Source organism: Meriones unguiculatus, chromosome 20 (genome assembly GCF_030254825.1).
Source record: "Meriones unguiculatus strain TT.TT164.6M chromosome 20, Bangor_MerUng_6.1, whole genome shotgun sequence".
NCBI classification, from domain to species: domain Eukaryota; kingdom Metazoa; phylum Chordata; class Mammalia; order Rodentia; family Muridae; genus Meriones; species Meriones unguiculatus.
The window spans coordinates 12,694,094-12,715,862 of record NC_083367.1 but is presented as its reverse complement, the minus strand read 5'-3'; the positions used below and the strand labels follow the sequence as shown (position 1 = coordinate 12,715,862).

The 21,769-nt window shown below is 38.6% G+C and overlaps 1 protein-coding gene across 3 annotated transcripts in view; it reads right to left on the bottom strand.

Annotated features, from left to right (window-relative positions):
* Positions 1–21,769, bottom strand: part of Rngtt (RNA guanylyltransferase and 5'-phosphatase) — a 217,020-nt gene that overhangs the window by 168,057 nt on the left and 27,194 nt on the right. For all 3 annotated transcript variants that reach the window (XM_021634879.2, XM_021634880.2, XM_021634881.2), the window contains exons 9-10: positions 8,695–8,830; positions 3,974–4,045 (exon numbers count right to left, since the gene is read on the bottom strand). In XM_021634879.2, the coding sequence (XP_021490554.1) occupies positions 3,974–4,045; positions 8,695–8,830 (208 nt within the window). The remainder of the gene's footprint in view (positions 1–3,973; positions 4,046–8,694; positions 8,831–21,769) is intronic.

Sequence of the window (21,769 nt, the reverse complement as noted above, 5' to 3'; positions counted from 1 at the left end):
CTCCAGCCACATGCTGCACATATAAACATAGCTGAAGCACATCCCTGGTTGACAATAATTGTCTAGGTTAGAAAGCATCACCCTAATGACTACTAAAAAATTTTGTGAAATGGTCACTCTCTTCCTGCCCCTCTTCTCCAATCTCTATTACCCAACCTAATGTTTCCTAAGAGCAGCAGCATATGCTTTGGGTTGTCTTTCTCTTTGCTCTGCAAGGATAACAACTTATACATTCAACTAAGAACAAGGATCGAACACAAAGTGAGCAGGAGGTAGGTAGTTTCTAAGATGGTCTCTCCACAAAAAGGCAGAACTCATAAAAGATATTTACTGAGGAAAAGTTAATAAACAAGGACAAAGTTTATATAGGACTATAGAATCCCCACCAAGATGGGAAACCTAAAATGATAGGCTTCCCTATTGGGTCTATTAGGAGTACTCAGATACCTATAAAAGTAACAGGGCCTGAACAAGACCCCCCACACACACTTTGTCATATGAAAGATCTATAAGGAGTGTAAATTCTCTACTAAAATATATATCATGTGAACCAAACAACAATAGGCAGAAAGCAGATCACCTTCACATCCACAAGGACTACAGTACAGGAAGCAGTGGATAGCCACCTGCAGAAGCACTGAGAACAGATGGCAAGAGACACTCAAAGCACTGTTCTGGGCTCTGCCTCCAGTTGTTCCTCACTTCGAAACACCACCCACATTGGCAGTGAAGTTCTCTTTCAAAGGAGAAAAACAGCACCCACCGTAACCACAAGTGAACCTCTTAAGTGATGCCCTATTACATTTAAGTCTAAGTCCAAACACCTTAGCCAAGTAATCTGCCACCCTAGACTCAGATCCAAGTGCAGTCCCAGTAAGGGGAACAGGGGCTGTCTCTGGCAGGAACTCAGAGACAGGCTCTCTGATCACCTCCCCCCGGGGGGAGGGGAGGGGGGAAGCCTTGCTAGACCACAAAGGAAGACAATGATGTCCTGATGAGATCTGATAGGCTAGAGTCTGACAGAAAGGGAGGAGGACCTATCAGTGAACTAGGGGAGGGGCATGGGGGAGAGGATGGAGAGAGGGACCACAGCCAGGATACATATTGAATAAATTATAATAAATGGTAATAATAATAATAATGAAAGTTTTTTAAAAATCCTGAGAGAATGGATCCCAACAGTGAGAACAGTCCTAGAGAGACTTATATATGTACACAATGAAAAGCAGACAGCAGAATCTCTGCTGCCTATCAAAGAAAGAATCCATTCTATTATAGAATACAAAGCCTAGAAAATCTTCAAGTGAATGAGTGAACTCTCCACACGACGCAGTAAATCTCAAGAACACAATGCAAAACACAAAAACTGGTCATACAGAGTACGCAACTAACTCTAGAAACCTGGCAAAAGTATGCTTCGTGCATCTGGAGATATAAACAAAGGTGAGGAAAATGTTTTTAAAAACATCCAAGAGAGCAATAAATACTAAATTCACAGCAGAGGGCTCTCCTGGAAAGAGAACTGAGAATAAGATCAGCAGTACATGAGTTTGCTCTTGGATGTGTAAGTATTTACTTAAAAAAACAAAAGTGTAGGGTTAGGGAGATGACTCAGTAGATAAAGAGCATGTTGCCCAGCACCCACAATAAAAGCAATGCAGGGCACTGCATAGCCTGTAACCGAGATGCTGAGGCAAGCAGACCCCAGGGCTCTCTGCCCAGGTTACCCAGCCAAAGCAAGGAGCCGTGGGTTCAGTAAGAGACTGTACCAAAAAATAAGATGGAGAGAAACAGAAGATACCTGACAATGACCTCTGACCTCCACAGGCATGCAGAGACAAGCAAGGGAGCACACACACGCCCGCATGCACGCGCGCACACAGCACACACACAAGAGAGAGAGAAATATTACTAAGGTTTAGCAAGTTTGAAGCCAGGAAAATGGTTGAGCAGTAAAAGTACCTACCACCCGCTGGGTGCTGTAGCACACATCTATAATCCCAGCAGCACTCAGGGAAACAGAGGCAAATGGATCTCTGTGAGTTTGAGGCCAGCCTGGTCTACAAAGTGAGTTTATAACAGCCAAGGCTACTCATATTAACCCTGTCTCAAAAAACAAAAACAAAAAAACAAAAAAAAAAGTACCTGCCACCAAGCCTAAAAACCTGTACTTGATCCCTGGGAGAAGCAGAAAACCAACTCTTGAAAGTGGTCCTCAAGCCTCTACACATAAGTTAAGGCATGCACTCACATACATATAATAATAATAAATGAATAAATGAGATACTCATATATTCTGTACATTTCTGCATGATGTAAGTTTTCTTATTTTTTCAAATACTATTTAGCTATTAGCTAAAAGTGAGTTCCCAGGCGAAAAAAAAAAAAAAAAAAAAACTAACTATGGTGGTTTTAATAAGAATAGCCCCCACAGGCTCATGTCCTTGACAGCTGAGTCATCAGGGAAAGGCACTATTTGAAAGGATTAGGAGATGTGGCCTTCTTGGGGCAAGGGTGTCAATGGTGGTGGCTTTGACGGTTCAAAAGCCCAATGCTTTTGAAACCCCAGGCCCAATGCTGTCTCTCTCTGTCTCTCTCTCTCTCATTTTTCTCTCTAGCTCTCTACCCTCCTGGCTCTCTCTCTTTTTCTTCTCCCTCTCTCTTTTCTGCCATGATGAAAATAAACCTAACTTGTGAAACTGTTAAGCAAGCCCCAATTAAACTCCCTTTATAGGAGTTCCCACCGTCATAGTGTCTCTTCCAGAAGAGTGAGGAAGACCCTGACAGAGCACATATTTAAGTGTAGCTCAGAATCGTAGTTAAAAGAAGACCGTCCTGCTGCACGCAACAAGAACACAGAGGCACTCCCTTGGCCTGAGAGGATAGCTGTAGATCAAGAAACATCACTTGGTAAGAATTGCTGATTTCGCAAAGTACCAGTTTTAAGGACTATAAATAGTAACCAAAAAAAAAACAAGAACTGGTTGGAGAAATGAAATGCTCAGTGGTTAAAAGTACTGTGGCTCGTGCAGAGGCAGGTGTAGTTCCCAGTACGCAGTTCCAGGGAATCTGATGTCACCTTCTGGCCTCCATGAGCAGGCACACAAGGGGAGCTCACTCATTCATACAGGCAAAACACTCAACTCAAAAAAAAATAAAGAAATGGAAGGAGGGAGGGGGGAGAAAAAGGGGGGACGGAAGAAAGGAGGGAGGGACAAAATGAAAAGCTGATGTTTCCTCTGAGGTTCTTAATTGGAAGCTTTAGTTTGAATTATAAAAATTCAACCAAAAATTTATATTATATACAATGAAAATACTCAGAAAAAAATGCTCATAAGTAACTTTGTAATTCTGAATTTTAATAGGACAGTTTATTATAGTAAAATACATTCCCCCTAAAAATAGCTTTTAAAATACTGCTAGGCTGGAGTGATGGCTCAGTGGTTAAGAGCACTGGCTGCTCTTCTAGAGGATCTGGATTCAATTCCCACATGGCAGCTTACATCTACCTGTAATTCCAATTGCAAAGGATCGACATACATGCAGGCAAAACATCAATGTACATAATATAAATAAATAAATGATAAAAATTAAAATTAAAAAAAATATTGCTATACATCTTCAAATCTTAAAAACTTTAATTCCAAATTCCTAAATTTTTTCCATATGGCTTAAGTAAATGACTACATGATTTTTGTTTTTTCAAGACAGTTTCATGAGGGTGGCCTCAAGCTCCTTATCCCTCCTGTCCCCTCCTCCAGGCATGTGTCACCATCTGACTGAACACTTTTTCTGTTCACTAAAAACACTTGTAATCTTACTATTGGAGGTGTAGCTCAATGGCAAAGCACTTGTGTAGCCTATGTGAATCCATGAATTCAATCTCTAGAACCACCAAAAAGTATTAATATATATAAGTATATACATTATCTCAGTGACAATTATAACAATTTTATAAATAAGAGGTACTTACATTGAATTTAATTATGTCATATATCAAATATCTTGGAACAGCCTGTCCATTTACCTTATCAATGATCATTTCCTTGAAGAAAAAAAAAAGATGAATTTTAATAGCAATTTCTTTAATTTGACTAGAATATAATACACAGAGAAGAGTATAAATCTTCAGTATATGTCTTGATAAGATGTCGGGGAGCACACTTATAAAATCGGTAAGTTTTCAGCATGTCAAAAGCGTTATTATGTATTTATAATATATATTGAAATAATCTATGTTACCTCCTTGTGTTTTAGACTGAGAATTTATAGTTTTGTTGGAGGCAGGTTCTGACTATGTAGCCCCTGCCCAGCCTACAGCTCATGAGGTAGCCAAGGCTAGCCTGGAACTCTTGGCAATCCTCTTGCCTCAATCTTAAAAGTGTTGGATTTATATACTTGACCATTACAACTATTTCTAAGCTTTTTATAGCTGAATGGCTATAGCATATTCTGCTTTGTGTTTGGATTACTAGCAGTATTTAGATGTAAGAAATAGAATTTGAAATTCTGAAATGCAGCACCATTTTGATAAATAACTTTAATCACTGTACAAAATTTTATAATATGCTAATAACTTTAGTCTTATTATAGACTGAATTTCCTACATGACTTTTTTAATTTTTTCATACAAAGATCACTTCGAATCTACCATAGTCATAAAAGGTCAAAAGAAATTCTGCGTAAGGGTTGGAACAACAGCAATCCCAGTGCCAGGGAGGCAGAGGCAGGAAGGTTCCAAGCCAACACCTCCTCAGGGCTATGCTTACAAGTGTGTGCTACCAGGCCCTCATTATACAGCGCTTTGGATGGAACCCGGGTTTTACTCATGACAGCTAAGTACTCTACCACCTGATGGACAGCCCCAGTATCAAGTCTATTATTTTAACCCGAAGACCAAAATGTGTTTACTTACACATCTGCATATGAATGCCTGATGCAATAACAAGGTGGCACCCAAGATTTCAGTTAATACTTCTTTTCAAAAACTATAGCTAGAAAATTACTTGTCTGAATAGCAGACAAGTAATTCCCCTTACAAATTATGTGATAAAATGATCCAGGGGAAAAAAGTGTTTTCCTTTAAACATTGGTTTAAAAAGCCAAAAAAGAAAAAAAAAATGTATTAACAACAACAACGAGTAATAATAGAGAAACAAGCAAGTGATTTTGTTTGTATGTATGTTTAGTAACAGCCCAAAACACAAAACACAGTCTGGCAATAGGACAGAGCAAACTCAAGCTCAGCTGGGCTGGAAGCTTCTTGCCTGCTACCTAACCTGCAGAGCTCAGGAAGGTACTATACAAGTGCTAGGGGCATGAAATGAAAACAACAACAAAAAATTAAACATGTAACATGAAGTATGCCCCAATAAGACAAAAGACCTCATAAGCCAACAGGAAAGAGATGAACACTAAAAGGAAACTGTAGAAAAGACCCAAACAGGAGCACTTAGAAGCAAAGTAGTAACTCACAACAAAGTGAGGTGGTAAGCCTCGTAAAAATAAAGATTAGGCACCAGACAAAACCGCCTTACACATTGTCCCAATATTTTCCATCTCACCACAGAGGACAAAACTGACAAACTGTGTCAGGTCCTTGGTGGAACAACTGAGGAAGCCAGCAGAGGCACCTGGAGTTGCTATACATACTATTCCTTAGAACAAAGAAGTCATTCTGTTCCTCAGTAGTGAAAAAATAACAAATCAAAACCCAATGTTTACAGTGTGACAATGCCTAGCACTAAAATGGACAACCCGAAATCAATCTCCAAGACCCATGTGGAGGAAGTTAACCAACACCAACTTGTCCTCTGCCTTCCATTCACAAGTCATGGAATGTACATATACACAAATGAACACATAAATAAATACTATAAAAAAGTAATCTTTACAATAAAACTATATTTTTAATACATAGGATATACATTTAAGTAATGTTTAGAAAAAAATCTAAAAAAAGAAAAAGACAACTGCAATGTCCACCAAAAGAGAACTAGCCAAAGAAATTACATCGTTATTTTTCCACTTGTCTAATTAAAATCATTTGGTTGGAGTTTCACTTCCATATATTGCAAATCATGACATATAAAAGCAACTGTAGGAAAAGAGATGTTTGTTTTTGCTTTACTTTATTGTGTGTGTATTTATATTCACTTATGTGTGGGAAAATTTCTATGCATGCTATAGCATGTAAAGAGGTCAGGAGACAAATTGCTAGGAGTCAGTGCCCTCCAAAGAGGTGGCTCTCTGGGACAAGTCTTCAGTGATTTGGCAGCAAGAGCCTTTATCCACTGAGCAATCTCAACAGTAACCACGGCTGTGATCTTTGGGAACGGGTTCACCGTGTAGTCCAGGCTGTCCTTGAACTTAGCATTCTCCTGTCTCAACTTGCTGAGTACTAGGATTGCAGGTCTACAACATATCTAGCTGGAAATGATCATATTCTTTGTTACTGCTGCTGCTGCTGGTCATATAATGTACAAAAATACTGAAATATGAACAAGACTTAGTTATTACCACAGGAGAGCCTACTATTAAAAAATACAAATCAATCAAAAAATTTATATGAATATTTTTTCAAATTAAACCTAGAATTTTCTCAAGTTACCCTTTATTAGTTCTTTACTTAACAAGTAATTTTTTATTTCACATTTTGTTTTTGTAATTTATCACCACCATGTATGCAAACGATATGTCTGAGGGCTTATGTGCCACGAAATGTGTGAGTTGATCAGAAGACAGCTTTGTGGAGTAGGTTCTTCCATATTACATAGATTAGAGGGATGGAACTCAGGTGACCAGACAGACCCACTTAGCCATCTTTATTTATTTACTTATTTACTTGGTGTTTTTGAAGACAGGGTTTCCCTGTGTAGCCTTGGCTGTCCTGGACTGGCTTCTTAAACCAGACAGTGATAACACCTGCCTCTGCCTCCCCAGTGCTGGGATTAAGAGCATGCACTACCACGCCCAGCCCTTTTAAGTAATTTTTAAACCTGATTTCTTTCATCAAAACAGTTTGCAATGGCTGAAAAGAAGATTCAGTACTTAAGAGCAGACTGTTCTTTCAGAAGAGCCTAGATTTGTCCCTCAGCACTCAACATGGTAGCTCACAATTGCCTGTAAATCCAGTCCCAGAAAATCCAAAAAACAATTTGGAATTTCAAAATTATGGTATTTATACAGACAGGTGCACCATTCAGACATTTATATCAAATAATAAGTACAAAACAAACTGCTAAGTGAAAAAATTACTTTTAAAAGCATGCATTCAGTTCTTTATGAAAATGAGGAACAAGGACAGGTCTCTATGTGCACATAACTTGATCAGGGCACTCCTCTCTCAGCCAAACTAAAGGCTCTGTGAATACTCAGACTACAGTAGGCCCTTAGCTTCCCTAACGCTTGTAACAAACTGGTTAAGAATCTATACTTCCTGAGTAAGGGGAGCACAGGCTTTCTCTGGCATGAACTCAATGGCTGGCTCTCTGATCACCTCCCCCTGGGGGGTACACCCTTGCCAGGACACAGAAGAAGACAACACAGCCAGTCCTGATGAGACCTGATAGGCTAGGGTCAGGTGAAAGGGGAGGAGGACCTCCCTATCAGTGGAATAGGAGAGGGGCATTGGAAGAGAAGAGGGAGGGAGGGTGGAAATGGGAGGAGGACACAGCCAGGATACAAACTGAATAAACTGTAATAAATAATAATAAAAATATGTTAAAAAAAAAAAAAAGAATCTATACTCTACAGCCAGCTGTAGTAGCACAGCACCTGAGCGGCAGAAGCTCAGGGCTCTTGAACTCAATCTGTATAAGACTGAATTCCTATTCAAAAATAAAGTGGAAACTCAGTTCTCAGAAGTGATGTTATCAACGTGCTGTAGTTTTCAACACTGACCACCTTGCACTGAGAAAGTTCCAGCCCTTAACATAGGCAAACAAATTATTACAACATCAGGAATCTCAGTTGTTTTTTATTGCTTTTTCTTTGATAGTTCGGTTTGATTTGTTTTTTACTTTTTGAGACACAATCTTGGAAGCCAGGCTGACCTTGCACTTGCTGTAACTCCTGTCTCAGCCTCCCAAATGTCAAGATTAAAGCGGTGCCACCAAGCTCAGCTTTTGTCAGACGTTTTGTAGTGTTCTGCATTACTTTCATTTTTACTTAAAAGAGCCAGGTTTTGTTAGAACTGAATAAGGAAAAGGTATTATCAGGGAAGAAGGTAAAATGCCACTTCATAATTATTAAAATAAATAACTCCTTTTAAATAATAAAAACAAAGGTTTAATTTTATTCCCTTATGATCAATACAGGATTTATTTAACTCATTTCCCATATCACAAACAATTTTCTCTACTAAAGAAAGTATCTGGAAAATGCGGTTTTTGCTCAAGGATAAGTAATTGGTGTTTGCTTGCTTTGTCTTTGAGATAGGATCTCACTTTGTTAGGCCTGGACGGCCTTGAGCACACTGCAATCTTTCTGCTTCTGCCATTCCCAGTGCTGGGACGACAGATGACTACCATTCTCAGCTGGACCCACCGTTAAAAGGGAACTTATTCAATGTAAGTACAGATAAGAAATAAAACTCAACATTCAAGTAAAAATTATATTTGAATCTAAATTAGACATGCTAACAATGAGTATATTGTTTAATTTTTAAAAAATACATATAAATAATTTACTTACTCCATCCAAAAGGGTATTTGATAAATGCATGCGGAGATCTTTACGAAATGGAAATTCCAGATTTGAAACATGAAATACTGAATTATCTCTGTCAATCATAAAAACTTCATTTGTCCCATCAATCAACATCATGTAACTGTAATAAAACATTTAAAAGGTAGTATGAATGCACAGAGTCAAGAACAGGCTCTTTAGAACATCTGAACTTGTTTGCCTAGACTGACCTTTCATGGAATGATTACTACAGCCCTCTCTTGATCATACAAACTAAAGCACCACACCTTTTTTATTTTTACTTTTACTTTCTGTAGGAAACATAAAAATATGGAAGTCTTATTTTTATGAAGATAATGTGATGTCAAGAATACATATATGACGTATGTTAAAAGTGTTTCTCTAATTTTGATCTGATTAAATTTCAAAGTTTAAAATTGCACACACACCACACATATGGTATTTTACAAACCAGTATTACTCTTCCCATATCAAAGGTGAGAAAACACAGATCTCAAATTATTCAATGCTCTTTCTACCATACCAACTGCACAGGTTATTTCTTTTCCTTGAATTAATATTATGATACAGGAAAATATCAGAATGTCAGAATTCTTATTCATAACTAGAAAAATGAAAATATTTTGAACACAGCTACAAGAATTTTCATTAGCCTTTATCCCAACCAATATATGGAGAAATTTAAATACCTAACAAAGTAGTCATTCTTCAGAAATCAAGTTACACACATGCTATCTGCAAGTCAAGGATGGAGCTCCACCCCAGGCTTGGCGCTCACAACTTATAATCCTAGAACTTGGCCATGGGGACCACTGAGTTCAAGGCCAGCCTGATCTACAGAGCAAGTTCCAGAACAGCTAGACTACATAATAAGACCCTGCTTGGGGGGTTGGGGAGGGAAGACAGTGAAACTTGTCTCTCTTAAAAAATATGACTGAGGAAACCACTCACTCAATGAAGTGCTTGCTGTTTGATCTATAGTACCGGTGGTGACCTGAGTGAGAACAGACCCCCACAGGTTCATGTTTGAATGCTTGGTCTCCAGTTGGTGGAACTGTTATGCAAGGATGAGAAGGTGTGGACTTATTAAAGGAGGTATGTCACTGCAGATGGGCTTTGAAGTTTCAAATCCTGTGTCCAGGCCTGTTGCTCTCTCTGCCTCTGCTTGAGGCTTAAGATATAAGCTCCCAGGAGCTGCTCTAGCTGCCTCCTGTCCTGTTTCATGGCCTCTAAACCTGTAAGATAACTTTCGTCCACAAGTTGTTTTGGTCTTTATTACAGTAATGGAAAAGTTACTAATATAGTACCCTATAGAAGAGCAAGTGTTAAGGCACATATTGAAACCCCAGTGCGAGGAAGGCAGAAACAGGTGGAACCCTGGGGCTGACTAGCCACCCAAGCTAGACCAATCAGTGAGCTCCACACTGCAGTGAGAAATGCTGTCTTTAAAAAAAAAAAAAAAAAAATTCTTCACATACATCACATAAACACACATATGCACATCACATAAAAAAGTCCAGGGGATACAGGTAGGAGGATCAAAAGGCCTGGTCTAGGTTACATAGCAAGATCCTGTCAGAAGCAATTCAAGTTCAGCCACACTGTATTTGATGTGAGAAAGGGTAGTGTTAGGGTACAGCTCGGTTGGCAGAGTGTTTGCCTGGCAGACAAAAAGCCCTAGCACAGAAATCTGTAATAACTGCAGAGGCTTGTAATCCAAGCACATAAAAGAGAAAAGCAAGATGATCAGAAGCTTATTAAGGTCAACTGTGGTTACACAGTGAGTTCTTGGGGACAGGGATGTGGAAGAACATTCAGGATATGACAATGGAAACAGAGGAAAACAACGACCCACCCAGCTACCTACTTAAAGAGTAGTGAGTAACATGTCAAATAGGGAGACGGAAGAAACATCAAACAAGGAGATAGAAGCTCACATAATAAATGTTTACTGTGTGCATTTAGTAAAGGTGAGGAAAAACAGGAAAGCTGATACAAGCACAAAAAGAGCACAAATAACAGGAAAAAGAGCAATGGTGAGCCTCCAAGGAGCTTCTGGAAGGGTGGCCATAGTATTCACTGCTGTTCCTAGAATAATTATTACAGCTGGCCCTAAGACAGGTGATGGATTGACTGTTTGGGCCTTTGTTACATGTGAAAGTAGATGTGGCCAGATAAACGAAAAGAGCAGAAACAAAAGAGCAGAAACTCAGCTTCACTAAGAAATGTATCTATCAGCCTTAGTCTGGAGAAAAGAACTGATGAACCAAAGACTAACCCAGCAGATTCAAAAGCCACAGGAATGCTTAGCTCCCAAAGCTCTCTTGCACATGCCTTTTAAAAGTAGTTAAGTAATTCCTACGATATAGGAAGAAATTAGATTTCTTGCAAAAAATAAGAAATGTTCTGGGCCATGTTCCAAAAGAAATTTAAATCAACATGAGAAAATGTCAAGTAAGAAGCAATTATGACACTGTCTACAAACACGTTACAGAAGATACACAATCCATCATTTTTAAGGTTTGGGGCCAGTATTTAACAATAGGTATTTAACGAAAAAATAAGTTAGACAAAGACTGTATCATTCTCTCAGAAAGTGAGGACGCACATACATGTTAGGGTATTTTAGGCCAAATGTAAGGTGTAGTAATATGCAGCACTAGCCCTCAGAAGTACTGCAGGAGCAGGAGATTCTGGAGTTCCAGGCCATTCCCAGCTCTATGCCTCAGAATCAGGCTCAAAAAAAGAAATTAAGATAGGCCGGAGAGACAACTCAAAGGTTTAGAGCACTTGTTCTGGCAGAGAACCAGGGCTCAATTCTCAGCATCCAGAAAATAGCTCATTACCATCTGCAACCTTCGGTACCAGGAGAGCCCAACACCCTCTTCTGAACTCCCTAGAAACCAGGCACCTATTATATATACATAAATGCAGGCAAAGCAATCACATACACAAAATAAAATTTAAAAATCTATAAAAAAATTTTAAAGAAATTAAAACATAAATAAATACATCTGTCTTACTGAGCCCCCAAATCCGCAAATTGAACTCTAATGTGCATGCATAATTCAAGAAAACTGGCTTATGTTAACACATTTTCACAAGAAGACACTGTATTTCTCTTGATACTCAGAAGAATTGATGTTCACATAAAATATATATTTCTAAAGTAGTGATATACTTAAGATACACACATATAAATCGATGTATCTATCTTATGATCTAAATTTTCTACTTTAAACAGATTACCAAATAAAAAATATATTGTAAGAGCTTAGAGATAGCTCAGTGCTTAAGAACACTAGCTTGCTCTTCCAAAGGACATGGGTTCAACACCCAGTGCCCACACGGTGGCCCACAATCAGCTGAAACTGCTGTTCCAGGATCCAGTGCATCTTCTAGCCTCCACAGACACTGCAAGAGCATGACTCCCACACGATACAAGCAGACAGACAGATGATAGACACATAGATGGATAGCTAGATGGATGGATAATAGACTTTTTTTAAATACTGTGTACTCATGTATATCAACAAATTTAAAAGATCAAAAATAAAAACGCTTTAAAGGATACAATTTACTACAATTTGCTCATGTGAAAAACATCTGTATCTAGAACGAAGAAAAAGTTATTTAAAATTACCATTCAGGGATTCTCTTAGATATATTAATACTTGGGTTCTGAAACAAGTTGCTGAAGTACAGTTTTTGGCCTCAATCCTAATCATTACAAACAGTACATCCTTCTATTAAGTGTTACTTACAGGAAGAAATGAGCAGGGCTAAGAACACATACACATCAATGATAGAACACTTTCCTAGCATGTGCAAGGCCCTAGGTTCAGACCCCAGGACCAAAATGAATAATGAGTTATCTCATATTACAAAGAAAGGCTAAAGATTATAGAAAGTATTCTGACATCATTCCCAAGACTATCAAAGTAAGCCAGATTATTTTTGAAAGAGACAATTACCTCATATATTACTAGGTATTGGTTCAGTACCTAACTATAGATTTACTTTTACTACATGAACCACTAATGTAACATAGTTTCTTTAGGAAATTATTTTTATTGCATATTAACATTAAGAATTATTTATGCCCATATGTATTTTCATTAAGACAAAATTTCACTGAGTCCTTCTTTTCCTCTCTTGCTTTTCTTGTTTTGTTTTGTTTGTTTTTTTGGTTTTGTTTTTTTCAACAGATCTTGCAAAGTAGCCCAGGCTGGGTTCATGCTCAAGACTCCCAAATGGCACAGCACTAGGAAGCCTCCACAGCCCAAGACTGGGGCCACAAATATGCATAACAACATCTAGATTCAGTGTTCCGTTGGGGCGAACTTTGTGTCTACTGTATAAAGACTGTCTTTGTGTTGTTCAAATGCTGATTTCTGTACCAACAGAGAGCATCACTTGTCTCAATGTTCTGCAAACATACACTACCTTCACCTTTTGACTGGTTTAATAAAGAGCTGAACAGCTACTAGTAAAGGCAGGAGAGAGGCAGGACTTCCAGGCAGAGACAGAAACTCTGGGAAAGAAAGAGACATGAAAAGATTGGCCTACGAGACATGGAGGAAGTCGGACATAAGAAGCAGTAACAAGCCATGTGGCAGAAGATAGATTAATATAAGCATAGGTTTATATTAACAAATTTATCACATTTATACTACATATTAATATAAACTATTGATTATATAATTGATATATAAATAAAATATATTATAACCTGGGTTAACACAGGTTATAAGAACTAGTTGGGAACAAGTTAGGCAAGGTCTAAAGCTATAAGGAATAAATATAAGTCTCTGTGTCAGTGTTCAGAGCTGAGGCAGGCTTAAAAAGGTCTTACAGTTTTAGAGTTCCTTCCACAAAGGTACATACACAGTCAATATTCATTCAATGTTTCACTGCAACTTTCCAGGCAACCTAGAATCCACTTTTATCTTTCTTATCACTGAGATTACACAGTCTAGCAAAATCCCCAAAAACTGCATTAGTAAAATTGAGGAAGTACACAAAGAAGGCGGCAGACAAAGTTGGAACAGCACATTAGAGTCGTACTTCAAAGAGAAAATAATGCTGATTATCCTACCACCAATTCACAATTCTAATGATAAATTTACATTTCAAAAAATTTATCTTAGCCTTTGAAAGCAAATATCTGTTTGTCTTTACAGACCATGTCCATTTAAACACATGGTGACTACTCAATGAATCCTAAAGCATATCACACTAATTTGTAAGGATGAAAATTCTGAGTCTATCACTGAACAGACTACATACTGCATATCCCCAGAAAATACAGTATTCCACTGTTGTCTTTCTTACTTTTTTTTTTTTTTTTTTTTTTGGTTTTCGATACAGGATTTCTCTGTGTAACCTTGGCTGTCCTGGATTTACTTTGTAGACCAAGCTGGCCTCGAACTCCCAGCAATCCACCTGCCTCTGCCTCCCTGAGTGCTGGGATTAAAGGCATGTGCTACCATGCCTGGCTCTATTTTAAAACAATAAAATTTCCCATTAATATGGAAACCCCATTCCTGATCACCTCTTTTGTAAAACTATGCCCATGTCTTCTTTAACTCAAACATTTTTAGATTCTTTCCAAATTATAAAAGAAACTGAAACTTTAAAAACATACATATTAGCTTTGTTCTTTTTTTTCTACAATTTATTCACTTTCTATCCTGACTGTAGATTTTATATATTTATTAAATGCCTTTTTCCTGATTTCCTTTTCTTAGTTCCATTCATGAACCAAAGCTTGCAAAATATATACATCAAACAAAATCACAAATACCAAGAGCTGGAGCTAGTGACATTCCATTATTTCCCACTCAGGATCTAAAACTTCTGAGGGGAGAAACAAGGCTGGTGATAGAGTTGTCAAGACTTCTTATGATTACTTCTCCCAGAGGCTTCCAACACATTCCTTTAGATGTATTAGTCAAAGCTGATCTCCACCATCAAGAACACTATTAAGGATGATTGTCCTCCACCTCCACCCCAGCCCAAACTAGTTTTGTGGGTTTGTGTTTTTCCCCCACTCTCTTCAGCTGTGTAAAAATTAAATGTGCCTATGACATAACACCGATATTATGTCCCTGGCATAGCCTTGACACCAAGGGTTGTGTAATATTAGCTATTTATATAGAATAACCTCATACCAAGAGGCAAGACACCCACACCTTATCTTTTGACAGAGACAAGTACACAATGCTGACTTAAGCTTCCCTGTGGATCTCCTCCCTTCACAAGACTCCATTACCTAACCACTGCTACCTTTCTGCTCACTCTAATCCCAGCAGACTTGCAAACACCTTAAAAGAAAATGCAGAGTGTAAAATCACTTTACAAAGGACAACTCAGAAACTTTCTTGACATAAGAAAAGCTAGACCTGCCTGTTATTCACCAACACCACTTCGCAAATTTTATTCTAAAAATAATACAAACACAGCTGATCTGCCAACTGCCAGCTTCCTTCCTTCCCCATGGGATGCATGCATACTGGCCTCTGTATCTCTGTTTAGTCAACCCCATCCCTGATCATCTCTTTTGTAAAACTATACCCATGTCTTCTTTAAACCAAACATTTTTTAGATTATCTCCAAATTTCAAAAGAAACTGAAACTTTAAGCACATTTTATATATTTTTAAAATTCCTTCCTCCTTATGACCTTTACTTAGATCCACTCATGAACCAAAGCTAGCAATATATCTGCATCAAACAGAATTACAAGCGCTAAGTTTTAGCCCCACAACTATGTTGTGGATAACATGGTTCCTACAACCTCCATGGGAAATGTCTATCTCCTCATCTGATAAAATCACATTTCCCCTGAGAGTTTTTAAGCTATCCAACATAGTTTTTTTATAACCTTCTAATGCTACAATTATATTGTGTAGTTAACAGTGCAATTACAGTAAGTTTCATAACCTTTGTGGCAGATATACAAACTAGATAATTTAGCTACCTTAGGAAGTAAGCAAAATTCATGGGCTAATCTGAGAATCTAATCACTACTTAGGCTAAAATTCTATAAAATCAAAGAAGAAGAAAATAAGATAATTCAAAATCTTGTTTCAGACATTTCACAAAAGAAACAAGATGATGAAACACCATAATCTAATGGTTGAGTTTAAACTCAAACCTACTACTACTCCTGTGTTTACCTGACATGTGTAACACTTCAAAACCTTAAAGAATGAGAAAGCCATCATTTAAACTCCTAAAAACTCAAAAATTCACATTAAGGTTTTCATTTTCACAACAAGAAAACATACAGACTACACTAACACCACAGTCTAATCCCACCCCTCTCCTCCCCCACCCTTCCCCCAACCCCAGTGTTCCAGAAGAGTATTTATCTTGCTCTATCATTTTTTTCACATTTTTTTCATTATATATCCCAACTGAAGCCCCCTCCCTCCCTCTTCCCCCCATCCCCTTCCCCTAGTCCACTGAAAGGGGGAGTCCTCCACCATTGCCATCTGCCCACAGCTTGTTAATCCCATCAGGATCCTCTCCCTTGAGATAGGTAGGGTCTCTCACTGAACCTGGAGCTAGGCCAGCAGCCAGCAAGCTCTAACAGTCCTCCTGTCTCTGGCCCTCACTCCATGAGCTTTCAACCATACCCCGCTTTTGACCTAGGGGTTCAGATCTTCATGTCTGTGCAAATGACACAGCTCCCATGTCGCCACCGTTTTTTATTACTGCTAGTAACACTGATAAAGACACAGTTCAAATACCTTACATTCAGCAAAAACTAGCCAAGCTTTTTATTGAACATTATTAAAATACTCCAATACTACAGGTAATTTAGTTTTGATGTATTGAGTCTACATACACAGAACACTCTACAAGGATTAGGTTTTCTTCAATCCTCAAATCATATTATTAGTCATGAGACAGATGTGATTAAGGCTTCGTGGTCTTAAATTCACTTAAAGCCATCAGCTTCATTCTATTATGGGATGATTTACATGCACATGGTGATTAAACAGACAACGTGTATTATTTAATTTTAAACTACAAAGCTCATTATCTACTTAATAATTGAAATATCCACTTTCTATCCAATCTCTTCTCTTTGAATGAATTGTATGCTAAATGAAAGGCCTGCAGCAGTTGCACAATTTGACATAACTCTGATTTTTCCAGTCTATAGAAAACTCACAAGACTACAGAGTAATATTTGTTTCTATTTTAATTAATTTACAATTAAATAGTAAAAACTCAAGATGCCTACAATAAACAGCTAAATCTTCAAGCATTCACAAATATCATGAGTGTTGTTCTATCAAAAGAAATTGTTTTCAAAATTATACAAACTTCTATTTCAAGAACTTTTCTTCAACCAGAAAAAATTAGACTTCTACAAAGCATAAGAATAAATATGCACACACACAAAACAAACAGAATCAAAAACAAAAAACAAGGAAACACCGTTAGCAGAGAGCTTGCCTAAGGACAGGCCCCAGCATCCTACCCCAGACTCATCCACCCACCCCATGAGTAGGGCAGGTAAAACCGATAACCGAGTGTGGAAAGTCAGACACAGTGTGCTCCAAACCATGCAGCTTGAACCGTGCGGAGACTGAGGTGCGGCTCACCAGCTGAAAGACCTCCGCTCTTGCATGGCCTGCGCTCACCTCCCAGCCCACATGAGGGCACTCACAATAGCCTGTGACTCCAGCTTCCGACAATGGACACATCTGGCTTCTTCTCACGCCTACACTTGCTCCTGCTGAGGAGTCACTAAGGAGACAATAACGGTTAAACACTCAGGCCGTCTCTTCAGAGAGACGTATAAGCTGAAGGCTGGGAGCATATGTGTTTAACAGCCTGGTTACTTCTGTGACATCCCAGATGGACTCCCCAGACCTTGTTCTCTCAGTCAATCTATGGTGATATCTTCCTCCCAGACCCTTATCTTGAGCTTGTTTATCTTGAGCCTGTTTTCTCAGTTAACCTATAGAAACTATCTAATTTTAAGGAAAACATCACTTGTACTTCACAACAGAGTCTCAATGTAGTAATACCTTAAGCTTTGTTGTATACATGGGATTGAGTTAATAATCACCAAGAAACTTTTTTCCAAATTGAGTTGTGCCTAAATATGCCTAAAATAAACTACCTGGTGTCAAGACACTCCATACCTGAGCCAACATCAGCTACTAAATGAGCCTCCCCTGGATCAACATTCTGTTGGCCATGGTGTCTGCAGAGACCTCCTATACCAATACATATAATTAAAAATAAAATATCCAGTTACAGTAGTACACTCCCTGAATCCCAGAACTCAGGATGCAGAGGCAGGTGTGAGTTTGATTCCAGGCTGGTTTACATAGAAAGTTCTGGGCCACCCATGGCCATATAGTTAAGACCCTGTCTCAAATTTTGAAAAAAATAAAAAAAATTAAAAAAAATTTCTTTGAAAGGTTGAAGAAAAGGCTCAGTTGCTCAAGTGCCCACCTTTCAAACATGGACCTAAATTCAATCCCCAGCACCTAAGTAAAAACACAGGGCTGGGACGGTAAAATCAGGAAGATATCTAGGGCTCTTAAGACCAGCCATTTCTAACCTGATGTGCAAGCTCCAGGCCAATGAGAGATCCTGTTCCAAAAGAGGTGCACAGTGTTCTTAAGAACACACCAAGGTTGACCTCTGGCCTTGATGTGTGATGGCACATACACAAACCCATACCCACTGTGGTGGTCTGAATAAAAATTATCCCATAGGTCCATAGGAAGGGGCACTATTAGGAGGTGTGGCTTTGTTGGACAGAGTGTGTCACTAGGGGATGGGCTTCAAGGTCTCAGATGGTCAAGCCACACCCAGCATGGCAGTCTCTTCCTGCTGCCTGAGGATCAAGATGCAGAATTCTAAGCTCCTTCTCTATCACCATGTCTGTCTGCATGCCACTATGCTTCCCTCCATGACGATAATAGACTATACCTCTCAACTGTTGACATATGTCTTCCTTTATAAGGGTTGCTGTGGTCATAATGTCTCTTCACAGCAATAACTTCCTAACTAAACCAAACATTCATTCAAATACAACCACATACACATGAACATGAACACATACATATGAACCAAAAATACAAAAGAAAGAAAGAAAAAAAACTGCTATATCTTTATATAGTTTCCTGATCATTCTCAGTCCCAGTTTCCTCAGCAAAAGTCTTCACCTTGTAAGGTGTTCATAAAAGTTAATAAAGTTATCGTGTCCAAGTTTTCAGGGGCAATATTCACAACAGCCAAGACACAGAAGCAGCCCGTGTATTCTGAGCAATAAATAACCAAAATGCAGTACATATAGACCATACAATGTTATTCAGTCTTCAACAGAAAATGCTCAGATGTATCTAGAATGATCCTTGAGAGTGGTATGAAGCCAGGCACAAGGAGACAAGTGCTGCGTGGACTCACAGGAGTAACCTGAAGTACTTAAAACTGTACACACCCAACAGGGTCACCAGAGGCGACACAAAGAGAAGGAAGGACTATTGCTCCATGGGTATAGTAGAGTTTCCGCTTCAAAAGATAACAAAATTCTAAATGGAGCTGATGTTGCGGATGACAGCCTGCCTTAATACCAATTCACTGCACACTCCTAATGTGATCCCATCTGCGACCCCAGCACTTGGGACGCTAAGACAGGAGGACCACAAGCTCCAGGCCAGCTGAACTGTCTCAAAAGAGAAATAAAAGGGAGAGGGTAGTTGCAACATAAATGTTATATTACATGTATTTTGCCACAATTTTAGAAGTTAAAAAATAATTAAATGCCTTACCATGTAAACAGAACAGAACAGCTGACACAGTGTAAGGAAATATTATCACAGCACACAGCAAAGACACAGTAAGTACTGGGGCCAGGTATGAAATGAAAGTTCCTCCCCAAAGCCCTACTTTAAAACTTGGTCCCCAGCCAGGTAGTGGGGGCACATACCTTTAATCCCAGGAGGAATCTCTATGAGTTTGAGTCCAGCCTGGTCTACAAAGTGAGTTTCAGGACAGCTGGACTGTTACACAGAGAAAACCTCTCTCAAAAAAACAACACAAACAACAACAAAAAAGGGTGATCCCAGTTGATCCCAGTTGTACAATGGCCTTATACAGAAAGAAACCTGTTAGTACCACAGAATCTAGGCTTGGGGCCCAGCCGAGATTTACAGAGTGAAAATTCGCAACTTAATAAGAAACTTGGTGAATTAAAAAATCCCCTAGCCATCTTTAACATTCAAATAAAAAAAAAAAAATCAAGTTCTAAGAGATAACAAAATAAGAGAGAGAAGTGGCATTGAAGAACCTGCCCAAAAGTTACATTCAGTAAATTTTCCTCTCTTCTTGACCATATAAAAGTTCTATTTTGATCCTGAGAATAGGAAGATAGGCAGGAATAAATAATAAAAACAATAATAATAGAAAAACCATGATCACAAGTTAGTTCTGCTTGCATTTCTGCATCTTATACATAATACACAACATTTGACACTCATTATTAGATATACTAACTAATCACTACTATAATCTGTCAAAACTCTCATCAAGTACCAAAAAAGATTCCCTTAATAGATAATTGAAAGTAAGAATTGGGGGAATAACTATACAATAAGTGACCATGAGATTTCCCCTTGCCAAGGCTTGGAAGGGCCCTTGGAGAGGGGGACGTAGGGTGTGGTTCTCCAAGAAATCACCTTTCTTTCTCCTGCAGTCACCAAAATAATAATAACACACTGGCATGGCAACTGTCCCTCAAAGAGTATACACTCTGCCTTCCAGATCACCATCGAAATGTCCTGTTGCTGCAAAGATGACTTCTGCTCCAAGAGATCTGATGCCCTCTTCTGGCCTTGACTCCCACTTACATGAAAGTGTACAAGTGCACTCTCTCACTCTCTCTCTCTCCCTCTCTTTCTCTCACACACACACACACACACAGAGAAAGAAAATAAAATCATATCAAAGAAGATGTTTTTTAAGGTGCCAAATGCCCGCCCCCCATGAAGACTGAAACAAAGGACCTTCTATGTCGCTGAGACCACAGCTCCAGCTGCTGTGACCAGGAGACGTGTAGCTTGGTAACCACTGCACTCTCACACTTCCAAAGAACAAAGAGATGACAGAGTCACTTCTGTAACAATTCTCTCCCTACAGACTAAGCAATCTTGAGTGTCTAAGGACCAGAACTCACAGAGATTTCCATCAGTCACCTGGCAAGCCAATCCCAGCCTCCCTCCTGCTGTTGCAGTGAGCATCCTTCACTAACCCTGCATAAGAGTGTGTGCCAGGCCCTTCAAGACAATTACATTTCATTTTATGCTCTAATGCTTTCTCTTTTTTAAAAATCAATTGAATTGTGACCTGTACAAGAACATGACCCTGTCTATTATTATTATTATTATTATTATTATTATTATTTTAAATATTCAAACTCACTTTCTCTCAAAATATTACTGTTTATCTAAATAATTTATCACACATCACAATGCTGTACTCAACGGGCTGTCCAAATAACAACCTCCTAAAACTTGTCAGATACTGAACATTTTCTTTAAATTAAATAGCTCCATATTCCTGTAATTTTTACTCAATATTTTCAAGAAATATTTTACTGAAAAGACGCAATCTATAACAAACTTAAGATATCACCATTAACATACTATACCATAAACATATTACAATAAATATCCTGCATTATTTAGTGTAAACTCAAAAGCAAAGGCTCTGAGTACCTCCACAAGGGTCGCCTGCTGCTCTCTTGTGGTATCCTGATCTTTCTACTGCTTTGACTTAAGCAAACTTCCCCATTACTTTGAAAAGGAAATAAAAACATAGAAGAAAGCCAATAATGGAACTACGGTATGTGAATGTGCTATGTGTGGTGGCATATACCTGTAATTCCAGTACCTGGGAAGAGGATGTAGACAGCCCAAGGCCAACTTGGGCTACATGAGACCCTATCTCAAAATATTTTAAACTTAAAAGTAAATAGTAGAAAGTACTTGGTTTTAGTTTAGGCAGAGAGAAAAAAAATACCATAA